Source organism: Musa acuminata, chromosome BXJ3-5 (genome assembly GCF_036884655.1).
Source record: "Musa acuminata AAA Group cultivar baxijiao chromosome BXJ3-5, Cavendish_Baxijiao_AAA, whole genome shotgun sequence".
Classification (NCBI taxonomy): Eukaryota; Viridiplantae; Streptophyta; class Magnoliopsida; order Zingiberales; family Musaceae; genus Musa; species Musa acuminata.
Genome location: NC_088353.1, coordinates 1,322,689 through 1,346,613, shown reverse-complemented (window position 1 = coordinate 1,346,613; position 23,925 = coordinate 1,322,689). Strand labels below are relative to the sequence as shown.

Below are 23,925 nucleotides of genomic sequence, written 5' to 3'. Positions count from 1 at the left end.
CAGGATTTGAACAAAACTGATGGGTTGTGATTGGAACTAGAACTAGTAGGTCTCATGTTCAATCACAAACAAAACACTTGCTGTCATTATTCACATTCACTATTGATGGTGGGAGTTGGATAGTAGTAGTGCCATCAAATTGATCCAGCAGAACTCAAGCTATTGTTTGCAGAACTTAAAGAACTTAAGAATATGTTCTAAGAAAGATGCCAAGGAGAAAGGAAAGCTGGTGCCCACAGAAACAATTCAGCATAAAGAATTGTGAAGCAGTTTTGGGAAGACTAATTCCTCAGTTCATCTACCATGGAGTTTCAGATAAGTAATGACTTGAAGAAACTTAAGAGTCGACTGTTTTGTGTTGGTTTCCAGCTTTGTTAACAGTTTAAGACAGTGCAGCATTGAAAGAGTTTTATGTCCTGAAAGATGATGAAGTTGCCATGCCATCAGATTCTTGCTGGATAACTTGGATTGTATCTCCTTTGTTGATGCTTTCTTCTTCTCTGAGATGATGCAACAAGAAAAAGCAGCTGTTCTTCATTAATAATCTGAAACAGCTACATGAACTCCAATAGGATGAAATGATCTTTCCTTTCTTCATATCTTGCTGCTGTGCCGACTTTATATATATGCTTCTATTACCTCTCACCAGGAAGTTGCTTTTCACTGTCACACTGAAATCTCTTGGTGACTTTTTCTGGATTTTAGTTGTTCAGTCTTCTCATGCACATCATTCTTCCTCTCTGTCACTAGCCTTTCTTCAAGTGACAACACCTCCGTCGGATCTCAAAAGATGGATATTCCCATCATCTTCACCTCTGCAACAAGTGAAGAAGAAAGAAAACTCATGTCTGGTGTTAATTATGATTAGTCCATTTAAATCATATTAAGAACTACAATGCTTGATGAGACGGCATCTATTTCATCGATGAGAATCCTTCTACAAGTAAGAATGAATCTACGGACAATCAAATGTATGCGTTGTTGCTATGCAACTTTTGTTTGCGAGTTAATATCTTTTCGCAAAGTGGTACAGAAACGCCAGAGATCTACCCTGCAGGAACGGCATGCTTGACCAACATCACCTGCTTGTCCTAACCATTCCTGTTGAAGTGGACATGTTTTCCAGCTTCCAACAAATCGTCGCCCATAACAATACTGTCTGATGCATCCATGGGGTCACTGACTCCAACCACCCTATTGAGACACAGTGTCTGAACAGTCACAGAAGATTGGAATCTGAGGTCTTCTTTTTTATTTGTCTGCATCACATCTCAGTAAATGGCTACTTGGGATGGAGAACAGGAGACTGGGGGACTGTTCTACCCCTCTCCCTATGCCATGCTCCCAGACCCAGTGTTCTGCTACCCACCTTCCTTCCTCCCTCCTTCATTCGGCAATGGTGCTACCGACAATGGCCATTAGATGAATCCAAGAAGAACTGATCATGCTAGGATTTTGTAGCATTTTATATTGGACAGCAATACAAACTATCCACTTCAGGATTTACTCGACTGCAGTCAATTCTTTTGTCAGAGTGGTTCTTGTTAGCTTCCCAAAGACATTGATGCTGTGGTGGGGTATTGATCTTGAGGACCCACACATGACCATGTCTCAGATGAGAAAGAAGCTTAGGTTGAAGTGAACCCCCACAGCACTTTCATGGGCTCTGCATCCATTGGTTTGGTACCCAGAGGACACGGCATGGATTCCAAGCCGAAAAACTCCTTGGAAGGGCTTCTCCCGTGATCTCAGAAAGTAAGCAAGCAAGGCATGTTTCCAGCGCACGAAATAATCATGGGAGTGGGAGACCAAACATCCAGATGACAGTGGTGGCAGGGAAGCTGCCTCAGAACGAACTTTCAAGCGTAGGAGGAGGGTGGAAGTTTGCTTTGGGGAGGTGCATGCTGGGAGCCTGACTGCAACCTTTCCTGTACAACCTTTGCTTTGAACATACCAAAGAAATGAAGGAGAAGAAAAAGAAAGACAAGAAGACAAAGAGGAAAGGAAAGGTAGGGAGGGAGAAGGGATTCAGCTGTGAGATTCTCACCAAATGGGGGGGGGAGGGGGGGTATGGTAGAACAAAGGAAAAAGTTCATGGGGTGTAGGGCAGCTGTGTCTTTTGAGGATTCATCTTTAAGCTGGTCTCGGGACAAGTAAAAGGTTATGGGTGTGTGTGCCCCCTTCTTCCCCTTTGCTAATCCACCTATATGGCATGTAGTAGTCATGTGATGTCTTAACCTTTTCCCTGTAATGTTACTGACAACAATAATGGAGTCATTTAATGGAGGGGAATCACATGCATCTGTTTACATCCTCTTTGATGAGCATCGCAAAAGGTTTCTTTTCCTCTCTCCATTCCTAAACTCTGCTGTGTTTCAGAGATTTGGGGAACGAGTCTGCCACCCTCATCACAGAGTGAGGTAGAACAGGCAGGCAAAGAGATCATGCTTTACTGGTTATCAACAGGAATGCATAAAGAAAGGGGTATTGCTTCTCAAAAGTAGCACATAATCCTAGCAAAACCACAATATCCAAATGATTTATTAGAGGACAGCAACTAAAATATATTTCTTTCCTCAGCTTGTCCATTCAGGTTGTGCTCAGATTGATCAGATGTCAGGGAAGCTTTCAAACTACTGTAATGTAGAAGATATATTTTAGTCAATGATGGAATTGATCACATTCATTGAGTAGGTTAAAAGTCACCAAAAGGACAGCATCATTTGGTGCATTTCTGATCACCATATTTCATTGGCAGGACAATTGATTGGTGAAACATCATATTACAAGAAGTTATTACAACCTGCAAGTTTCTTCTTCATTACTATTATTTTTAGTTATGATGAACAATTGGCATCAAAGAAGCTCCAAAATATCCATTCCTAAATATCATTAAAAAAAAAAGGAAAATGAAGAGTAACCCATCGTTTTGATCCCAACATAGGTTACACACTCCATCATTGACTTTGGCAACCAAAGTTAGAAGCCTCATATCCTTTCTTTGGTCTCTTAACCACTTTCTTAATTCTTTTCTTTGACTTTGAGAGAAATTAAGGGACAATCCAACTGACCAATTCTTTCCTCTTACCCCACCTTCTTTTCTTTTTGCAGATTCTCCTTCTCTCTCTCTCTCTCTCTCTCTCTCTGTATATATATATATATATATATATATATTTATATATATATATATACTCAGTATAAAAGCCATGCCCATTGCATGCTGCCTTCCTCCCCATTCATTTCCTTGCCACACCAGCCTCTGCTCTCCAGCGACCTCCCATCCGCTGTAGAGAATAAGAGAATACATCAAACACCAACCAAGCACATAAACACACCTTTTCACATGGCAGTCGAAGCCCATCAGCTTCACGTCTTCCCTTCCCAACTCCTCACCCACAGGTAGTAATTCCTCTCAAACTTTCTTTCCCAATGTAAGTACGTGCATGTGATCAGTCGTGGATTTCTATGTTCTCATGGTTGTGTTGCGTATTATCGTGCAGGGAAATCATCAACAGTGCGGAGAACCAGCCGAGTTTGTACGACATGCAAACGGTATGCGCCCCGCCGGACTCCATTGCGGCCGCCGTGTATAATTCACCGGCTCCGGTGATCACTGTTGTGGCCTCCGATAGCGGCGTCACCGAACCGTCGAGGAAACTGTCGCGCCCAGTTTCGTTTCGCGGTGTCGACAGTTCCTCCCACCTGCAACAGCAGATGCTCGACATCGATGGCCTCATCCTGCAGCACGTAATTCTCCGGGCTCCCGGAGGCTAGCTGTAGCTTCTGGCTTCTGTTGATCGAATGGTGCGGTTTCTGATGGCTTCGAATTGGCTATGGCAGGCGGAGAAGGTGAGGGCGGAGGTCGCGGAGCGGCGGAAGCGGTTCGTGAGGCAGATCGTCGCGGCGATGGAAGAAGGCGCCTCGAGGCAGCTCAAGGCCATGGAAGAAGAGATCACGAGGCTCCGGGAGCTTAACCGAGCGCTGGAGGGGCGCATGAAGAGCCTCTGCGTGGAGAACCAGATATGGCGGGACTTGGCCTGGAGCACCGAGGCCACGGCCACGGTTCTACGGACCAACCTCGAACAGCTGCTTGCGACTCAGGCAAGAGCGAAGCCTGCGGCAGCGTTGACCGCCGGCGACGCTGTGTCCTGCTGCTGCGGGGACAACGGAGATGATGGCGACGAGGAGGGGAAGGCCGGCGCGAGGAGGGGTTGGGGGAGAGCTTGCCGGAGCTGCCGCGAGGGTGAGCCGTCGGTGCTGCTGCTGCCGTGCCGGCACTTGTGCCTGTGCGCGGCGTGCGGCCCGGCCGTGGACGCATGCCCCATCTGCAATTGCAGCAAGAATGCTACCGTCAATGTAAACATGTCGTGAACCCAAGAAAATTAAAAGCAGTGAACAGAAAGGTTTTCTTTCCTCTCCTTGGTATTCTTTTTCTGGCTTTCAATATTATCTTTCTTAGCTGATAAGACTGGTATTTTCTTTCTAGCAAATAAAATTTCTCGGAATAATATTTAGATATTCCCGAACACAAAAACCACAATCTGTTAAATGAATTAAAATCTCCATGGGTTTGTTCTTTGTGACAACAAGTCTTTCATGATGTTTTGATCAGCTTCAATGAACAAACGCAAACAAGTTATGCCAGCTAAAATGCAATTGCAGTCTATGGATTCTTATTTCTCGTTGTGTTAGGTTCTCACCACCCCCTGAATCGAGACTTGCATTTATTTAACCTAACATAAGATGAGGACCACTATTCCAATGCATTGACCTGCAGAGAATGCAGACTGCCGTAGAAAATTGCATAGTGTCTCCTTTTCCTTGTTTGATGGCTTTGTTCTGGTCGGTGATGTTGGAGGCCTTGACTTGGAGAACACATCCATGTAGTTTAACAATCATGCTTCTGTTGTGTGTTATTTGGTTGCATCTCTTTTGGCCTTTGCTGTGGATAGCTGCCGAAGAGTAATAATAATATATGTTGGGTACCTAATTGGTCTCAATCGATCAGAGTGCATATCTGTATAGCTACTTACACATGACATTGTTGCCCGTGAATAGAACTCTGTGCTTGAACTTGCCATCGGAAGACTCATTTTATGTTCTTCCTGCAAGGTGAGAGCCAGCATCATTCTGGAAGATTACAGATTGTGAATGATAAGGACTTCTAACTTGATGAGTGCAATAATGGCGAAACGACGTGAATGACGTCAGCCACCCTGTACCGTGACTTCACTCCACGGTCAACGAAACCCTGGGACGCCGTCCCAGGCGCATTAACGCCCGGACTGGATCCCGTCCGTCACCACAACACCCTCACCCCTCGTCCAACGAGCCCAGCTCTGCGCCTTCCAGGGCTCGGTCAAGGGTAAGGAACACGCCAATCGAGATGCGCCATACCCTGCAGCAGCCCGGTCTCCAACACAGCCCCAATGGGCGTGTCAGACGCAGCGCGAGGTACTTACCCAGGCCCATCTATAAATACTAGAGGGTTCCAGACGAGGAGGAGGAGGAGACACTCGCACACCACACTTGTATGGAGGCATTCCGTCCTCCAAAACCCCCTCCACATCTCTCCCTCTAACTTGATCGTCGGAGGGGTCGGGCCGAGCTTCCGACCCGACCTGTGTGCAGGAGCGAAGACGAGGTGGCCTCTTCCCGGCGCTGCTGCGGAGCTGCCGACCCGATCTACTGCCCGCAGCCACCATCCCGACCGGGAGACTCCGGGGGAGCTGCGCCCGATATCCTCGACATTCCGAGCCCCAGAACCGAGCCGCGTCGGCCCCGAGGCCACGGCTTAAAAAGTTACTTACCGTAACATTTTGGCGCTAGAAGGAGGGCCCCCAGCATGTCGAGCGATCATCACGACGAGCGTGCCAGACTCGCGATCGGGGGACCATTCCCGACTGAGGCTACGGGAGAACTCCCCCCTCTCCGAGGACCTCGGGAAGAGCGTCCCGCTACGGCTTCGGAGCGCTACTGGCGGATCTTCAACGATCCGGGCTTATCGCCCCCCGACGGAACCACCGGCAATCCGCCGCCCGTATCGGCGGAAGCCTTCCACGACCTCACTCACCAGGTCCAGCTACTCACCGACATGGTACAAACCATTGTCCCCCTTGTCTCTCGTCCATCTCGGCCCCCGGGCCCCCAGCCGTTGTATCAACAGGGGGTCCCTACTCAAGCTCCCACCCAGCTTCGAGAGCCCCCCACCTCACCACGGGTGCCGCTATCTCAAACCCGCGAGCAGGCGGCGGTCTGCCCGGAAGGCCACTCGGAACCAGAGGCTCTATCCTCGAACTCTGCAGTTTCCCTCCGCGCTCAGCTACGTCTCGTCAACGAACGGCTTGATAATGTGCAAAGGGAAATCCGTGCCGGACCACCAGGAGAGCCCACGGAAGGCCCACATCAGGGGTCGCCGTTCGTGCCGAAGATACTGGAGCACGCCATTCCCCCAGGCTTCCGACTCCCCCCCCTGGACACTTATGACGGCTCCGCGGACCCGGCCGACCACACAGCGGCCTTCCGCGCACAGATGTCGTTGTACGGGACCTCTGACGCCTTGATGAGCAGGGCATTCCCCACCACGTTGAGAGGGCCGGCCCTCGCGTGGTACGGAGGCTTGAAGACTGCGACGATCGCCTCATTCGATCAGCTCGCCAAGAACTTCGAGCTCCACTTCATAGCTTGCGCTCGCCCAAAGCCTTCCATGGCGTTCCTCCTCGGGCTTACCCAGAAGGAGGATGAGCCCCTCTCCCTTTATGTAAATCGCTTTGCTACAAGGATCCGGGAACTCCCGGACGCTCACCCTTCACTATCAATGCAGGCGTTCGTAACAGGCCTGTGTCCCTCCCGGCTCTTCTGGTCTCTCGTGGAGCGACCTCCTACCTCGGTCCCCGAGATGCTCCAGCGCGCGAACCAGTTCGTGGAAGTCGAGGCCTGGACGGGGGGGAAACGGCAGGAGCACAAGAGGGAAAGACCAGAGCCGGCTCAGGGACCTCCCCCTCCCAGACGCAAGCTCCACCAACCCGATCCTCCCCTGCTAGGACCCCTCAGGGGTACATCCCGCACAGAAGTCTTTCTCCAGATCAGGGAAAGGGGACTGCTCAAAACCCCTTACCCGATGAACAACCCGTGAGAACTGGCCGACCGGTCCAAGTACTGTCGCTTCCACCGCCAAAACGGACATGACACGGAGGAATGCCGCGAGCTCTCGCGGCAAATCTACGAACTCCGTCGGGAAGGACGCCTCGACCCCTCCGACGATCAGACAGGCAACACCCCCCCCACCTGCCCAGACGGCCCGGCCGAGCGCCTAATCAGCGTCATCACTGGCGGACCAGCGTCCGGAGGGGATAGCATGTCTGGAAGGAAGGCCTACGCCCGCTCGGCCTGGGACGAGGGTCCCCATGGAACTCCCGACCCCCAGGTCACATTTCCCCCCGAAGTCGCCGGACGACTGGAGCATGACGACGCGCTGGTAATAACCGCCAGAATCGCCAATGCCCAGGTAAGAAGGATTATGATTGACACAGGAAGCTCGGTGGATATACTGTTCCACGACGCCTTCCAGAAGCTGGGACTTACGAAGCAAGCCCTGAAACCCGTCCGCTCGGACCTCACCGGATTCACCGGCAACTCGGTTTCGCCTTTGGGATCAGTCACACTACCTCTGACGCTGGGGACACCGCCCAAGACTAAAACGGTGATGTCGACCTTTCTGATAGTAGACCTTCCTACAGCGTACAATGCCATCCTCGGCCGACCTTCCCTCAACAAAAGCAGGGCCCTGGTTTCCACTTACCATCAGACAGTGAAATTCCCGACTCACGCGGGAACTGGGGAGGCTTGGGGAAGCCCTCGGGAATCCAGGCGATGCTACCTGACGGCGGTCTCCCTACACAACAGGGCAAAAACCGAAGCACCCCTGGACGATCCCAGAAAAATGAAGCGGCCAAATCCACATCCCGAGCCGTCGGCCCCGACCTACGACGTGTCACTCAAAAAAGGACGCCCGGACCGAACCATTAAGGTCGGGGCTGACCTACCCCAGGACGAGCGGGAACAACTCGTCGGCCTCTTGCAGGAGAACGCCGACGTCTTCGCTTGGTCGCCATCTGACGCAGCAGGCGTGGACCCGAAGGCAGCCCAACATCACCTCAACATATCGCCTGATGCCCACCCGGTTAAACAAAGGCCGCGACCCCAGGCCCCGGACAGGCAGCAAGCTGTCCGCCAGGAGGTAGAACGGCTCTTAGCGGCCGACTTTATAGAAGAGGTCAAATACCCACAGTGGCTATCCAATGTAGTTCTGGTAAAAAAGCATAATGGGAGCTGGCGAATGTGTGTTGACTACACCAGTCTTAATCAGGCGTGCCCAAAGGACTGCTACCCCCTTCCAAGAATCGATCAGCTCGTGGATGCAACCGCAGGGCACGCCCGACTCTCATTCATGGACGCCTTCTCCGGATATAATCAGATCCAAATGGCGCCTGAGGACCAGAGACACACAGCCTTCATCACCAACCTCGGGGCATACTTTTACAAAGTAATGCCGTTCGGACTAAAGAACGCAGGCGCAACTTATCAGAGAACCATCAACAAGATATTCGCCCAGCAGATAGGGCGAAACCTGGAGGTCTATGTGGACGACATGATTGTAAAAAGCCGGGTCTCGGGAGATCACCTAACGGACCTATCAGAAACATTTGCCACACTCCGAAACTGCGGCCTTCGGCTCAACCCCGCAAAATGTGCCTTCGGCGTCAGTACAGGAAAGTTCCTCGGATTCATTATACACGAAAGAGTGATCGACGTCAACCCGGAAAAGGTCCAGGCGATCCTCGACATGCAGGCCCCTCGGACGGTCAAAGACCTACAGCGGCTGAACGGACGGCTGGCCGCCCTATCCCGATTCCTGTCCCGTTCGGGCGATCGCTGCCTAGCCTTCTTCCGCGCAATAAGAGATCCGAAGAATTTCCAATGGACGCCCCAGTGTGAGGAGGCTTTCCGACAGGTCCAGCAGCATTTAGCCAACCTTCCCCGCCTTGCTTCAGTCACTACTGGGGAAGAGCTCTGCGTTTACCTAGCTGCCTCACAGCACGCAGTCAGCTCGGTACTCGTCAAAGAAGCCGGCGAACAGCTCCCCGTCTACTACACTAGTCATGTCCTGACCGGGCCCGAGGAGCGATATCCTCCAATCGAGAAGCTCGCCCTCGCGCTCGAGCTGGCAGCCCGAAAGTTACGCCCCTACTTCCAAGCTCATCCGATCAAGGTAATCACCGACCAACCTCTCAGTCAAGTACTATCAAAATTCGACGTCGCAGGTCGACTCCTCAAGTGGTCGGTCGAACTCGGAGAGTTCGACATCCACTACAAGCCCAGGACCGCCATCAAAGCACAAGCACTGGCCGACTTCATCTCCGAGCTCACCCATCCCGAGGAGCGGCCGAGTGAACTAGGCGGAACATGGGTCCTACAGGTGGACGGCTCGTCCGCTTCAACCGGCGCAGGCGCAGGACTAGTGCTGTCGGCCCCCGACGGGCAGACGTTCGAGCGTTCCCTCCGCTTCGGGTTCCATGCCACCAACAATGAAGCCGAGTACGAAGCACTCCTGGCGGGGCTCAGACTATCCCGCGAAATGCAGGTCGACGCCATCAAAGTCCTCACCGATTCGCAGCTGGTGACCGAGCAACTTAACGGCGGATACGTGGCCAGAGAACCCGCCATGGCAAAATACGTAGCGGAGGTAAAAAACTTAGCCTCCTGTTTCGCACACTTCACGATATCCAGGGTGCCAAGACTACAAAACGACCTCCGGCCCGTTTTTTGCCTGAATCTCCGCCATCTGGTGGCTGAGCTCAGCGTTACGACAAACGAGGTCCCCGACGGTTCGGCCGGCGTCCCGCACCCTGTCCATCAGGGCCGTCGCATAATGAAGACCCTGCAAAAGGAGAAGAGTGTCAAGAAAGTCGACACCGAGCAGCCAAACATCAAAAGAAAGATATACTTACCCAGACCAGCGACTGAGCAGACTTGTTAAGGAGCGTTTCCGAGGTCAGGGTGTACAAATCCCGAGCCAGGTCGGGGTGGAGCGCCCCTCGGAGGAACACCGCAGAGGGATCCCCTCCGGCCCACACCCTATCCCCCCGGAAGAGACCCTCCCAGCGGGCGACCAGGGGCTCGCGGGGTTCGCCACGCGGGATCTCGCCGACCAGCCGTGCCAGGAACGGCTCCCCATCCCCAGCCGGGAGCCGGCACAAGCCAGGCACGGAGACAGGGTGGGGCCCCTTCCCCGCCACGCGCCGATCAGGTCCCCCCCCGCCCTGACGGGAGCTCATTCCCGGCCCTTTGGACGCACACACCTTCGCCTTCTTTGAAGGGCGCCCGTCCCCGACCTCCAAGGTGGCACCCTCCGTACCGGGCTGCGGTTCGGTCACCGCCGTCGAGGGAGGGGGCGACGGCTCGGTTGCCAGAGCAGGCTGTGGAGGTTGTGATTCGGTCGCCGGAGCGGGGGGAGGAGGCTGCAAGGCGGTATCTGGAGTCGGGGAAGGGGGCTGCGACGCCGGATTCTCCAGGAGTGACCGAAGGTTCACCATCTCTACAGGAAATGAAAAACATTAGCGTCCGAAACCAGCCACCAGAAGACCCGACACAACTATCACTCACATACCCTGAGGCACCGGGCTAAGGCCCGCCGCGACCAACCACTGCTCAGTCATGGTCCGGATGGCCTGCGACTTAGGGAGAACCTCTCTGAGCCTCTCCCGAGCTCGGCGATCCACTTCGCCCGAACAAGGGGGGGTGTTGTCAATCACCCTCGCAGACCACCGAACTCCGAAGCCCCAGTCCTGTGTACGGCTGACATAAAAAAACCTCCCCTTCCATCCCTTGTTATTGGAAGGGGCACCCCCAACGCGAAATCCAGTTCGAGCCGTTAAGAAGTAACCCCCCGAGCCTTTGCAAAAGCGGTAGCAAGAAAGAAAGAGGCTGAGGGTGGGGGTGATACGGGCATAATGGCACTCCCCCAGGAATACCACTAGGTAACGCCAGGAGTTCGGCGTTACCTGAGACGGAGAAACCCGCCAGAAGGACAAACAAGATACAATGAAGGGATGAAGGGGGAAACGCAAGCCCGCCTCCAGAGCATCAAGGGACAAAGCGAAACCCTTCGGGATCGGGTCATACGCCCGCTGCCCCGGCTCTGGTATACCGAGGGTGTGATCTCCCGGGATGCAATAGCGTTCGCGGAGTCCCTCCAGCAAAGGTTCATTCACAGTTGAGTCAATATCGTGCGGCCACATCAAAGCCTCAAGCGACCGCGCCACCTCCTCGTCAGGGGACTCGTCAAGGGTGGAAGGAGGACCGCCCCCTCCAGCCCCAAGCACGGGAGAAGAAGAAGGAGAGGAAGACGGAGAGGAAAGCAAAGAAGGAGAGGACGGCATCTCGACTGACCTCGAGAAGAAGATAAAAACCGGGAAGAAGCCGGGGACAAGCTCTGGGACACGATGGCGGGGCTCGAAGGAGGAAGCACGGCAGCAAGGGGGTGGAGGACAGGACAGGTGCCCAAACGATTAAAAGAGACACCCCCCCCGGAGTCAATGCCTCATCGCTTCCCGAGAATGGGCGGCAGCGCACTGGCGCAAAGGCGCGGCCGTTACGTCACATCGAAGAGCGCCCGAAGGCGCCCCGAATTAAAGAAAGGCCCTGACGTGGCGAACCCGGACGACACGGTGCCGCCCAAGGACCTCCTCGACCTCAGCGCCGGGAAACGTGCAAAGAAAGTAACCCCCGTCAACAAGGCAACGATCGACACGACAGCATTTAAGAGCCGCCACGACCGCCCCTCGGCCGCTCGGCTTTACGCCACCCAAGACACGCTCGGCCGCTCCTCGGCTTTTCGGCTTTACGCCACCCAAGACATGCTCGGCCGCTCCTCGGCCCCTCGGCTTTACGCCACCCAAGACACGCTCGGCCGCTCCTCGGCCCTTCGGCTTTACGCCACCCAAGACACGCTCGGCCGCTCCTCGGCCCTTCGGCTTTACGCCACCTAAGACACGCTCTGCCGCTCCTCGGCCCTTCGGCTTTACGCCACCCAAGACATGCTCGGCCGCCCCTCGGCCGCTCGGCTTTACGCCACCCAAGACACGCTCTGCCGCTCCTCGGCCCTTCGGCTTTACGCCACCCAAGACATGCTCGGCCGCCCCTCGGCCGCCCCTCGGCCGCTCGGCTTTACGCCACCCAAGACACGCTCTGCCGCTCCTCGGCCCTTCGGCTTTACGCCACCCAAGACATGCTCGGCCGCTCCTCGGCCCTTCGGCTTTACGCCACCCAAGACATGCTCGGCCGCCCCTCGGCCGCTCGGCTTTACGCCACCCAAGACATGCTCGGCCGCTCCTCGGCCCCTCGGCTTTACGCCACCCAAGACATGCTCGGCCGCTCCTCGGCCCTTCGGCTTTACGCCACCCAAGACATGCTCGGCCGCCCCTCGGCCGCTCGGCTTTACGCCACCCAAGACACGCTCGGCCGCTCCTCGGCCCTTCGGCTTTACGCCACCCAAGACATGCTCGGCCGCCCCTCGGCCGCTCGGCCGCTCCTCGGCCCTTCGGCTTTACGCCACCCAAGACATGCTCGGCCGCTCCTCGGCCCCTCGGCTTTACGCCACCCAAGACATGCTTGGCCGCTCCTCGGCCCCTCGGCTTTACGCCACCCAAGACACGCTCGGCCGCTCCTCGGCCCTTCGGCTTTACGCCACCCAAGACATGCTCGGCCGCCCCTCGGCCCTTCAGCTTTCCACCTCCCGACACATACTAGGGCCCTTTCCGGTCCCTCGGCCTTGGGCCACACGGGAGTCCATTCCTCTGCCGCACCCCCAGGGTCTACGACTCCGCACCCGACTGACTCGAAGAACGAAAGCCATGCCTCGGACTCTCGCTACGACTGCCGACGCATAGCTTCTTTCCGGGGGGGAATATGATGAGTGCAATAATGGCGAAACGACGTGAATGACGTCAGCCACCCTGTACCGTGACTTCACTCCACGGTCAACGAAACCCTGGGACGCCGTCCCAGGCGCATTAACGCTCGGACTGGATCCCGTCCGTCACCACAACACCCTCACCCCTCGTCCAACGAGCCCAGCTCTGCGCCTTCCAGGGCTCGGTCAAGGGTAAGGAACACGCCAATCGAGATGCGCCATACCCTGCAGCAGCCCGGTCTCCAACACAGCCCCAATGGGCGTGTCAGACGCAGCGCGAGGTACTTACCCAGGCCCATCTATAAATACTAGAGGGTTCCAGACGAGGAGGAGGAGGAGACACTCGCACACCACACTTGTATGGAGGCATTCCGTCCTCCAAAACCCCCTCCACATCTCTCCCTCTAACTTGATCGTCGGAGGGGTCGGGCCGAGCTTCCGACCCGACCTGTGTGCAGGAGCGAAGACGAGGTGGCCTCTTCCCGACGCTGCTGCGGAGCTGCCGACCCGATCTACTGCCCGCAGCCACCATCCCGACCGGGAGACTCCGGGGGAGCTGCGCCCGAGATCCTCGACATTCCGAGCCCCAGAACCGAGCCGCGTCGGCCCCGAGGCCACGGCTTAAAAAGTTACTTACCGTAACATAACTCAAGTGCTGTGCGCTGGAAGACTTACAGTGGATCAAAAGCTAGCCATAATGACTTATATATCTTAAATTTATGATAGAGAAGCTTCTAAGAATTATTTGAATTGTGTTCATACACTTCTTGATATATTAATGGTAAAAGGAAGAGCTTGTGGAAACTTCATTCTGATCTGGATGGATTATATTTCAAACTTAAGAAAAGATTTATGTGCATATATATATTTCTGAATGAATGATGTAAAGATAATCAAACATTGGTTTGACATAAACACTCTCTCTTAAGCTCATAGAACAAGGAATTATTTAAGTAGACAATTTATCGGTTTGACTGATTCTAAGGAATACTTACACTGCCTCATAATTAGTAATGTCACTATTTGATCAAATGAGATAATCGATAGATTAATTTAATGAAATCTAAAATAATATTGGAATATCTTTATTTACTTTTGATGGATTAAACTTAAGTTAATATAATTATATCAATTAAAATTTAATTCATATTTACTTTTGATATGATTTGATGTCGATGATTGACTTAGAGATGACCAATCCGATCCGTGTAAGAAACTTTTGTCATGTCTATTATTCATGTATCCTGAACTGATGCTAGTCTCGAGGCACCATCAACGAGTTTTCGTTGTGAAGTTAGATTCTGACGTAACATTGAAGGGTGAAGAGAGAAAAAAAAGAAAAAACAAAAAGTTTGACCGTGTTAATATTAACATAGAAGATATTGTTGACGTTCAAATCATCCATACGATGGATGTGGCTAATCTCATAACTGCTTATGTGGGGATACTAGGGCTACAATTCAAACGCTCATTTGAGTTAGAAAGAAAGAATTCTTCAGGAGAATTCGATTAGAGTGAGACTCGAAGAGAAATCGTATTGGTTTGATAGTACCATGCCCGATATACAGTCTTTAGGATATTAGATAGATGAAGGACTATATGTACATAGTAATTGATGATAGATATGTACGTATCGTTTGGGGACTACGGCGTAGTAGCTTAGTACGTTCGTAGTTGATGAGTCCAGTGAATTATTATGGGGAGAATAATTCAGTAAACTAGAAGAAGTTCTGATATGTATGACTCATAACCAGCTCGATATTAGGCCTAGAGGATCACACACATATGATAGATGTTACGATGAGTAGAGGTTCAAATATGAGATATCTGTTGAACCCCTTATATTATTGGATATCCAATAAGCCCATAAATTATTGGATTATATGGATGTGATCAAATAAGAACCAATGAGAGATTATTGGATAAAGGTCTACTAATATAAGTGGCTTGGGTAGTTGGATGGAGATCTAATACCCAATAGGGCAAGATCTATTATGGTTAAGTTGATAGGGAACCTCTATAAATAGGGAAGAACCAAAGCCTCATAGGTTGAGATGTTTCTTAGTTGCTACCTCCTATTCTTCTCTCCCCTTCTTCTCCTCAGATAGTAGATGTGGAGATTTGGGTAACGATTCAAGAAGTATCTTCCCATGCCCTACCGTATAGATCATCATTAAAGAGAAGGACACTTAACCTCCTTAATCATATCCCATAGATCCATACAATTTCAGGAATATATGATCACCCTAGGTAACTCAACTATATCATACGTGATTTTTAATTTCGTGAATTTTTACACATCAATCTTCACACGATGACGAATACCTTTTTGGGAAATATGAGATTTTATTTTTTATTCTTCCGTAGCGCATGTGATGTCGCATCTTGATTTTCCTACATTGGATAAAAAGGGGGTTGGCACTCAACCCCTCTACTATGGTCAATGGAGGAGGTAAGTACCCGACCAACTCGCTTGGGTGGAAAGGAGGTAGGCACTCAACCCAACTACCTCAAGCAAAAAGGGGGTTCGTGCTTGACCCCTCCACTTCAAGCTAACCTCAATGGAGTTAGGTTTTTTCAACCTCCACGTCTTAAACAAATCTCACTTTATATGGCTCGGGAATTTTCAACCTAGTCTAGCTTGCCTTTTAGGGTTCTCTTCAAGTGGGATGAGTTGTTCCAACTCATATGTCTCGAGTATAATTTACCTTGTATCTTATATTGTTTACAGGTGCATTGTAAGCCAATTATGTGAGTAATGATATGTGTGACATGCTGCATAATATTTATTATTATTATTATATTTTTTACTTTATATTATATGATAAATATATATTATAATATTCTTAAATCTATGCGATAAAAATTTGATCATGATGAGATTATGATAGTGAGACCAATTCACCTATAAACATAAATTGTTAAATGTTTTTCAATCATAGGTTACTTGAGAGAGACATCGAGATAACCCAATAGACTGATATACTATATATTCATCTATATGATAGAGACAACTAGTCTTATAGCTGCTTATATGGGGACACTAGGGATATAGTACAAGTGCTCATTAAAAAATGAGTTCATCGAATGATTCGCGAATGTTGAATGGTTAATGATACCTCATCGTCAGACGATGATTTCGTGGTCCCAATTGTATATATGGTCCTCAGACTTGAGATACTAAGGATGTCTTATTTTAGTACATCATTCTTTAATCCTAGACTTATATGTCTAGAAGTTTTAGATGTGGCACAATCAATCATTAGGAATGATAGCCAACCTTATGAAGGTAATTATGTGTCAATAGAGAATCTTTCACTCTTGGTACCATGAAAGGAATATCTGATATACTCTCACTTAGGGAAATTCTTGGCCAGGGTCGATCGAATCATGATGAATCCAATAAGCATGAGAATCAGATTGAGAGATGAGTTCTTTGAGAGAATCCAATTAGAGTGAAATACCATCGTCAACAAGTTGAGACACCCGAGATAGTACATATTCTAAAAAAAAAAAACAAACGAAGTACCTCTTACCCTCGAGGTATTTGTATTTTTAATGGGCTCTCGAAGCTCAAGGTCCTCCTCGGGAAGAAGAGGAGGAAGGCAAAGATTAGTATTTGACTTGTGTAATGGTAAGCTCTTGTCATTCATAACGTTGAAGATAGTCAACCTGTCAGACCTAATTCTAAATACATCATTGCAACGAAGATGGGAGGGCCTACAAGAATGACTAAAAATATGAAGCAATACTAGAGTTACAAAGTAATATTATCGAGGGTTCCTATGCTCCAAAATAGCAAAACATATTTATCGTTCCCTCTTGGAGGTTCTGCTCGATGTAGGTTTTCGTAATGAAGTCTTGGTAAGTCGAGTTATGATTAACCCCTTTAGTATCTTATTATTATATTCTTGCTAACTCTTTTGTTTAACTTTTAGCATTATTATTACGTAATGAATCTTCTCAACTGTGTATAGAATATCGATTATGTGATTAATCAATAGTCTCCTATGATCGATAATCTTCAAAAAGAGGTAGAGGGGTTGAAGAGGGAGAGAGAAGACCCAACACTTATCGCTAAAGCAGAGGCTATGAGAGCCAAGTTAGCAATGCAACTAGAAGAGGCCAGTAATTGAAGATGCAAAACAATCACAGAAGTCGAGTTGCTACGACTTATCGAGAGCTATACTCAATGAGGACCTATGACTTTGAGCTTGTCAAGCAAGTTATCGTGCCCAACGAGTAGGTTATAAGTGTGATTGAGCAGTTAACTATCATGAATGAGCAGACTTAGAGTCTAGGCAACGAGTTAGGAGCTTTAAAGGAGACATTAGAGGCTAAAAGGACCATGATACAAAAGTATCAAGAGGAAGCAACTATCGACTACAAGGCTTTTGTCGGGTTGAGAAAGGGTTTGAGAAAGGTCAGGGAATCACCTTGTATTGATATAGATACTATATTACCTTAGCTCACTTCAAGGCGGGTTACCTTAGGATAGAGATTGATCCATTCAAAGTACCTAAAAGACCATAATGTTCTATAATTACTCATATCCCCTTTAACAATGATCCTAACTCATCATATCTATCTGATGCTTAGTTCATCATCTTGTTATATTATACTAGCTTTAATTGGATCTGTCTACCCGACTATAATATATATATATATATATATATATATATATATATATATATATATATATATATATATATATATATATATATATAATCACTCGTCTAAGTAACGCAGAGAAACCGCAAGAACTTCATGCGAGAAAAAGACGGAGACGACAAGGCCATCAAGAAGTGACGCGAACAGTCGTCGGCCATCAAGAAGCGATGCAAGACGACGACCATGACGGCAGAGGGGATGAGACGGCAGAGTGGGGGCGCGACTACGAGGGGATGACGCGGCAGAAGGTTGTCCATCGAATCCTCCTACTCCTCCCGGCGAAATCCCTCCTACGCTTCCGCTGCGTCTCCCGCCGGTGGAACGGCATCATCTCCAGCAACTCCTTCGTGCACGCCCATGCCGCCGCTCCCCGCCTTGTTTCCGGCCTATTATACCAGAGCAGCCAAGGCACGGTGGTGTACGCCGCGTTCTGCCACGCCACTGCCTCCCTCCCCGACCCTTCCCTCTCTTTCATCCCTGAGCCGGTCGCCGTCAAGGCCTCCGCTCGGGGCCTCCTCTGCTGCCGCGGCCGCTTCTCGTTGATGTACTACGTCTGCAACCCCACCACCGCCGTGTGGGTCAGTCTCCCGCGGCCGAGGAATCTGCACAACTACGACACAGAGGTGGTGTTGATGATCGACGATCCGCCCCGGTCCAACCGCGTCTCCGAATTCCGTGTCGTGTGCGCATTTCCTCAAGTCGATAGACTACATCATGTCTGCGGCTTGGAAACGTTCTCAACCGACGAGTGGCGGTGGGCTACGTCGAAGTGGACTCCGTGCCTGGGACGGCTGTTGCCCGGGTCTGGCGTGGTGGTCGGCGGGCGAGCGTGCTGGCGGACGACCATGAACACAGTGCTCATGTACGACCCCAGGAATGAGGAGCGGTGGGGGTTCAAGAGGCCGGAAAGAGACCTCGACGGCGTCACGTGGTGGGAGATCGGCGTGATAGAGGGGCAGCTCAGCGTAGCGTACGCGAAGGTGGCATCGACGCCCGAGTCATCGACGATGGTGGAGGTGATGGTGGCCGACAGCGACTCGTGGTCCTTACGGGGGGCGTTCGGCTTCGGGCCAGGGTCGAGAGAGAACAACCTGAAGCCCCTGAGGATGGAAGGGGACGAGGAGTTGCTGCTGTGGGATGGGCAGAGGCACATCCTGGGCCGCGACATGGCCGGCCGGGCGACAAGGCTCCTCGTGGTCGACGCGCCGGCCACCTTCAGCGTCGAGTTCGTGCCTTACACAGCCACTCTACTGCATGTGAGGAGGTAACGAGCTCTTGATCTATGTGACCTCACGTCTTTGATCCACAAGTGTTCGACGTAAAGTTTTGCGTGCTTTCGTGGGCTGTCCATGGTGGGGGCTTTGAGTTCTAGTCTTGCTATTTGGTGTTGCCGATGCAGAATCTTAATGATATGTGTGAGGAGTTACACTTTTGTTTTCGTCAAATCATCATACACTTTCAGCCATTCTATTCTCTTCCATCCAATATTTATATTCTTTCAATCATCCAAAGCATTGAACTTCATCACTCGTATATCTCCATACATATGTTTGGAAATCCATTGTAGGGGGATCAGAAGCCAACCCGCCGGCGCTTCTACTTCCAGCCGCGTGCAGCGCTGAATGGATACTCAAACGAAAAGGTGTTTTCCGTTCTGCAATACTTCGGTCTTCTTCTTCTCTTTATTCTTCAGCAAGCTGACTGTTTTCCTCCAACAATTAAAAGGCAAACGACGGGTTGGCTGTGGCTTGAAGAACTTGTTGTCGCTGGAAAAAAATGTTTTCTGTTTGACATTGATTCGGAATTGTTGCATCTGTTTGATAACATGAGACCCAACAGGAGACATAAATGGAATTTGTAGAACAAACAGAGAATTTCTACGGGTTATATTTTTCTTGCTGCAGTCTGATTTCTTTGGAGATTTCTCATTTATTCCTCTCGAGTATATATATATATATATATATATATATATATATATATATATATATATATAAAGATTTTTCAGATAAGTAAAATATTTATTGTGCAAAATTATAATTGATATTAACTAACTTGAATTAGAAACACATTTATATACCTAAAATGCTTCTAATGTTTTTGTAAACATTATGAGTTTTTGAAGCTTATTAACATTATTTAACTATCTAACCGTAAATTAACCTTGATTAATCATATATATATATATATAGAAGTGTATTAACGTTATTTAACTATCTAACTCAAAATTAACGGAGATTAATCAAATCTATACATACATGTATAGGATGTTAGATTTTACAGGAATATGTATAAAACTCTAAATAAGATTAATATAATTCAAAATCATTAAGTTTTTTAAGATTATAAAAAAGTAATTTTAGGTATTTAAATGTGTAAAAGAAATGCTCAAAAAATAATGTTGAAACAATTTGGCTTTTATTTTGTTTCAACATTATGTTTTGAGCATTTCTTCTAGAAAAATATGTAATCATTTAACATTGACATATTTAAATACCAAAAAATAATTTTTTATAATCTTAATATTATTATTTAGGGTTTTAGTTAATAATTAATAATTAGATGATGAAGATTAATCACCATTACACATATTCACACATAATCTATATGGTTAAACTTAGTGGTGAAAACAACAGTTATTTACTTTAGAGGAATATATATATATATATATATATATATATATATATATATATATATTTGCAAATTTGCCATTTTTGTTTTAGCATTCTATTTAGGAAAATGTAACCATTTGACGTTGAGATTGCAACGATCGCACGTGCCAAGGAAAACGTACGTCGAGCGGTCGCGCGGGAAGCAGTTTACAGCCGGCCAATATTAGGCTTCCGGTCAGCTAAAACTGGGAACCTGAAGGGTCTTCACTCGCTCCTCTCTCTCTCTCTCTAGTTTGTCTTCCTCCTCGTATCTGTCTCTTTCTCTTCTGTTACTCTGTTTCTTCCATTCCTTTCTCGCTTCGGTTTCAGCCTTCTTATCTTGGGTTTGCTACTTGGATGGCACTGCATTCCAAGCATTAAAGCGGTGGTGTTTGGAGGAGGACGAAGCCACACGCTCGACGCACCTTCTCCTCCCTCGCCCTTCTCTGACAACCATTCCCCTCTCCTGACATTACAGGAGGTTCCAAGGAAGATAACAGGATACGTATGTGGTCACGTGTGTTCATTGCGCTCCGCAGCGGCTTTATCTTCTTTGTTGTTTTGATGCCTTTTGATCATGGAGTCTTTTTGCAGGTGGTCTTGATATACTGCGTTCTCTGATAGAGGGAGAGTGGTGAGTCCTTTGGATCTTAGCTTCCGTCTCCGCAAAAATGTCGTCTGCTCCGCCGCCGGATGGTTCTTCATCTAACTCGAGCGATTCGTCTTCGTCATCGTCTCCACCGACGTCTTCGAATGCTTCCCCACCTCCTCCAACCGATAGCACAACTCCGCCGCCACCTGACTCGGATGATAACTCGTCTTCGCCTCCCCCGCCGTCTGACTCAGATGGTTCTCATCGTTCATCATCGCCGCCGCCACCCCCGCCACCGCCACCGCCACCGCCACCGCCTCCGCCTCCTCCATCCCGATCACACAAGTCATCGTCGTCTTCAAAGCAATTGTCACCTTCCCATAAACATTCACATCCGAAAACATCATCCCACTCAAACGAACGCCACCAATCTGACGTGAATCTGCCAGTTATCATAGGGGTCGTGGCAGGAATCGGGATGTTCTTTGTCCTCATGATCATCGCATGCATTTGCTGCTCCAAGAAGAAGAAGAGGAAGTCTCACAATCCAATGAAGTACTACGCAAATGCTTCAGGATACGGTAACCGAAGCAAGCCTTTGATCCAATTCCTGTCTGTCATCATCGTTGTTCATGGTATAAAGTATCTTCTTTGCAATGTTTTGATGTACTTCTCATGACTACGTATCTATGCTTGTAGACAGTGGGCTTTACAGCAATGGACCGCACCCGAATTGGCACAATGGACTCCAGGGTATGGACCATGTAGTTAAGGTGCCGCCACCTCCCGGTTCCGTCCATGGAGGAGGAGGGTGGCATGTTCAGCCAGGTCCGACGATGATGAGCAGCGGCGAAGTTAGCTCAGCCTATTCAGGGCCTCATGGGCCTGCCTTGCCACCTCCCTCTCCCATCGTCGCACTCGGGTTCAACAAAAGTACCTTCAGCTACGAGGAGCTCGCAGCTGCAACAAATGGTTTCTCGCATGCTAATCTGCTGGGCCAGGGAGGATTCGGGTACGTCCACAAGGGAGTTCTACCCAACGGGAAGGACATTGCGGTGAAGCAGCTCAAGTCAGGGAGTGGGCAAGGAGAGAGGGAATTCCAGGCCGAGGTCGATATCATTAGCCGCGTCCACCATCGCCACCTCGTCTCTCTCGTCGGATACTGCAGTGCTGGTTCGCAGAGGATGTTGGTGTATGAGTTTGTCCCCAACAAGACTCTTGAGCACCACCTCCATGGTTAGCTCTCGCTCTTGACAACTTCGGCATCATGTATGATACGCCTCTTATGATACTTGGTCACCTTCTGCCATCTATTGCAGGAAAGGGGCTCCCAGTAATGAACTGGCCGACGAGGCTCAAAATTGCACTGGGATCGGCCAAAGGCATTGCTTACTTGCACGAGGACTGTGAGTAATTTGAATGCGTTTCCTTCTTCCTCTCCTACACTGCAACGTCTAACCTTGTTCCGAATCATGTCATGAAGGTCACCCTCGAATCATTCACCGTGATATCAAGTCTGCCAACATTCTTCTGGACTTCAAATTTGAAGCCATGGTAAGGACATTCCAGCTTTCATCTTTCTTTGAATAATGCTGGTAGAAACAGCAAGAGGATCTGTAGAAAAACCAAGGAGAGAGCATCAGAATTGTAGTTTAGAGAAACCATGATTATTCTTATGAAATGGACCTTTAAGTTACTGCGTACAGAGACATAAATCCTGTATAAAACATATCCAGGTTGCAGATTTTGGGTTGGCCAAGCTGTCGTCGGACAATCACACTCACGTCTCAACCCGTGTCATGGGAACATTCGGGTGAGCAAGATGCTCTGCAAGAGGATAGCATTAATTAGAGTCGATCAAACTCCATTAATATGTTCTTCCACCTTGATGAACACAGGTATTTGGCTCCTGAGTATGCGTCGAGTGGGAAGCTGACAGAGAAGTCCGATGTCTTCTCATTCGCAGTGATGCTTCTTGAGCTGATAACTGGACGAAGACCCGTCGACAACTCGGACGACTTCATGGACGATTCCATGATAGATTGGGTCAGTGTGCTACGACAGCATTATATACTATTTCTTCTGCCAAATGCTCGTGGTTGTACTTTGCTCATCGCGCATGGTTGAACAGGCGAGGCCTATTCTAGCTCAAGCTTTGGCCGAAGGACACTACGACGAGTTAGCTGACCCACGCTTAGGCGGCAACTACGATCCCATGGAGATGGCACGCATGGTGGCATGCGCCGCCGCCGGTGTTCGCCATTCTGCAAGGCGACGACCCAAGATGAGCCAGGTGAGATCACCAAACTCCTCCAAGATCCTCTGTTGCATCAAATGAATCACACCGGTTCTGATGCGACGAGAGGATTGCAGATCGTGAGGGCATTGGAAGGCGACGTGTCACTCGAGGACTTGAACGAGGGAGTCCGGCCAGGGCAGAGCACGCTCTTCAGCTCCGGCTCCGACTACGAGTCGAGCCCCTACACATCCAGCGGCAACCGTGTCAGGAGGGTCGTGGTTGCGAGCTCCGAGTACAGTGCCGAATACAGTGGACCGAGCAGTGGAGGACTCTCTGGCGAAATGAGACCTGTTGAAAGCCAAAGACAAAGAGCTCTTCCACCGCTCTGAGGAGACAGGACATGGTTTCTCCTTGAGGACAATGATTCCTGAGCCTGTAATTTAAGGTAGACGACGGCTCCGCTCGAGGGCTCTGTTTCTAGCAATAAGTGAAGGTCTTTCATTAGTTTGATTTGCTCGCAGAGTGATTTCGTTGGTCATTTGCAGAGGAAATGTTTAGAGGAGGAGAATTGGAGGATGTTGTGCTTTATGCAATTGTCTTTGTTTTGTTCTGTTGTAAATGAACTGATAGATATAGGATGGAAGCATTTGGTTTCTGCTCAAATCTACACATATGTCGAAGAAGTAAACATGTGTGAGACTTTGACGGCAAGAAGTCAAAACATGTGCAAACCTGGACCCGGCGGTCAACCGTGGACCAACCAGGCCCAGGTAACAGTCCAATCTCTGTGTTGGATGGCCTA

At 49.6% G+C, this 23,925-nt stretch overlaps 3 protein-coding genes across 3 annotated transcripts; all 3 read left to right on the top strand.

Annotated features, from left to right (window-relative positions):
• Nucleotides 1-3,252: 3,252 nt before the first annotated feature.
• On the top strand, nt 3,253-4,413 carry LOC135638142 (probable BOI-related E3 ubiquitin-protein ligase 3). Its single transcript, XM_065151114.1, has 3 exons — nt 3,253-3,399; nt 3,501-3,747; nt 3,841-4,413. The coding sequence occupies exons 1-3, from the start codon at nt 3,344-3,346 to the stop codon at nt 4,369-4,371; spliced, it is 834 nt and encodes a 277-aa protein (XP_065007186.1). The 5' UTR covers nt 3,253-3,343; the 3' UTR covers nt 4,372-4,413.
• Nucleotides 4,414-17,842: 13,429 nt separating this feature from the next.
• On the top strand, nt 17,843-19,072 carry LOC135638226 (F-box/kelch-repeat protein At3g23880-like). The gene has a single exon (XM_065151245.1). The coding sequence runs from the start codon at nt 17,878-17,880 to the stop codon at nt 18,910-18,912; it is 1,035 nt and encodes a 344-aa protein (XP_065007317.1). The 5' UTR covers nt 17,843-17,877; the 3' UTR covers nt 18,913-19,072.
• A 1,891-nt stretch (nt 19,073-20,963) lies between these two features.
• Nucleotides 20,964-23,512, top strand: LOC103983742 (proline-rich receptor-like protein kinase PERK4). The gene is made up of 9 exons (XM_065152889.1): nt 20,964-21,247; nt 21,332-21,465; nt 21,584-22,120; nt 22,204-22,290; nt 22,368-22,438; nt 22,621-22,697; nt 22,783-22,930; nt 23,016-23,177; nt 23,258-23,512. Exons 1-9 carry the CDS (start codon nt 20,964-20,966, stop codon nt 23,510-23,512), a joined length of 1,755 nt encoding a protein of 584 aa, XP_065008961.1.
• The last annotated feature ends 413 nt before the right edge of the window (nt 23,513-23,925 follow it).

Excerpts from the sequence above, each read along its gene's own strand:
- LOC135638142 (XM_065151114.1), top strand. The coding sequence starts at position 3,344 with ATGGCAGTCGAAGCCCATCAGCTTCACGTCTTCCCTTCCCAACTCCTC. Across the intron at positions 3,400-3,500 it reads TCCCAACTCCTCACCCACAG|GGAAATCATCAACAGTGCGG; the intron begins GTAGTAATTCCT and ends ATTATCGTGCAG. Across the intron at positions 3,748-3,840 it reads ATGGCCTCATCCTGCAGCAC|GCGGAGAAGGTGAGGGCGGA; the intron begins GTAATTCTCCGG and ends TGGCTATGGCAG.
- LOC135638226 (XM_065151245.1), top strand. The coding sequence starts at position 17,878 with ATGACGCGGCAGAAGGTTGTCCATCGAATCCTCCTACTCCTCCCGGCG.
- LOC103983742 (XM_065152889.1), top strand. The coding sequence starts at position 20,964 with ATGTCGTCTGCTCCGCCGCCGGATGGTTCTTCATCTAACTCGAGCGAT. Across the intron at positions 22,439-22,620 it reads ACTTCAAATTTGAAGCCATG|GTTGCAGATTTTGGGTTGGC; the intron begins GTAAGGACATTC and ends AAACATATCCAG. Across the intron at positions 23,178-23,257 it reads GACGACCCAAGATGAGCCAG|ATCGTGAGGGCATTGGAAGG; the intron begins GTGAGATCACCA and ends AGAGGATTGCAG.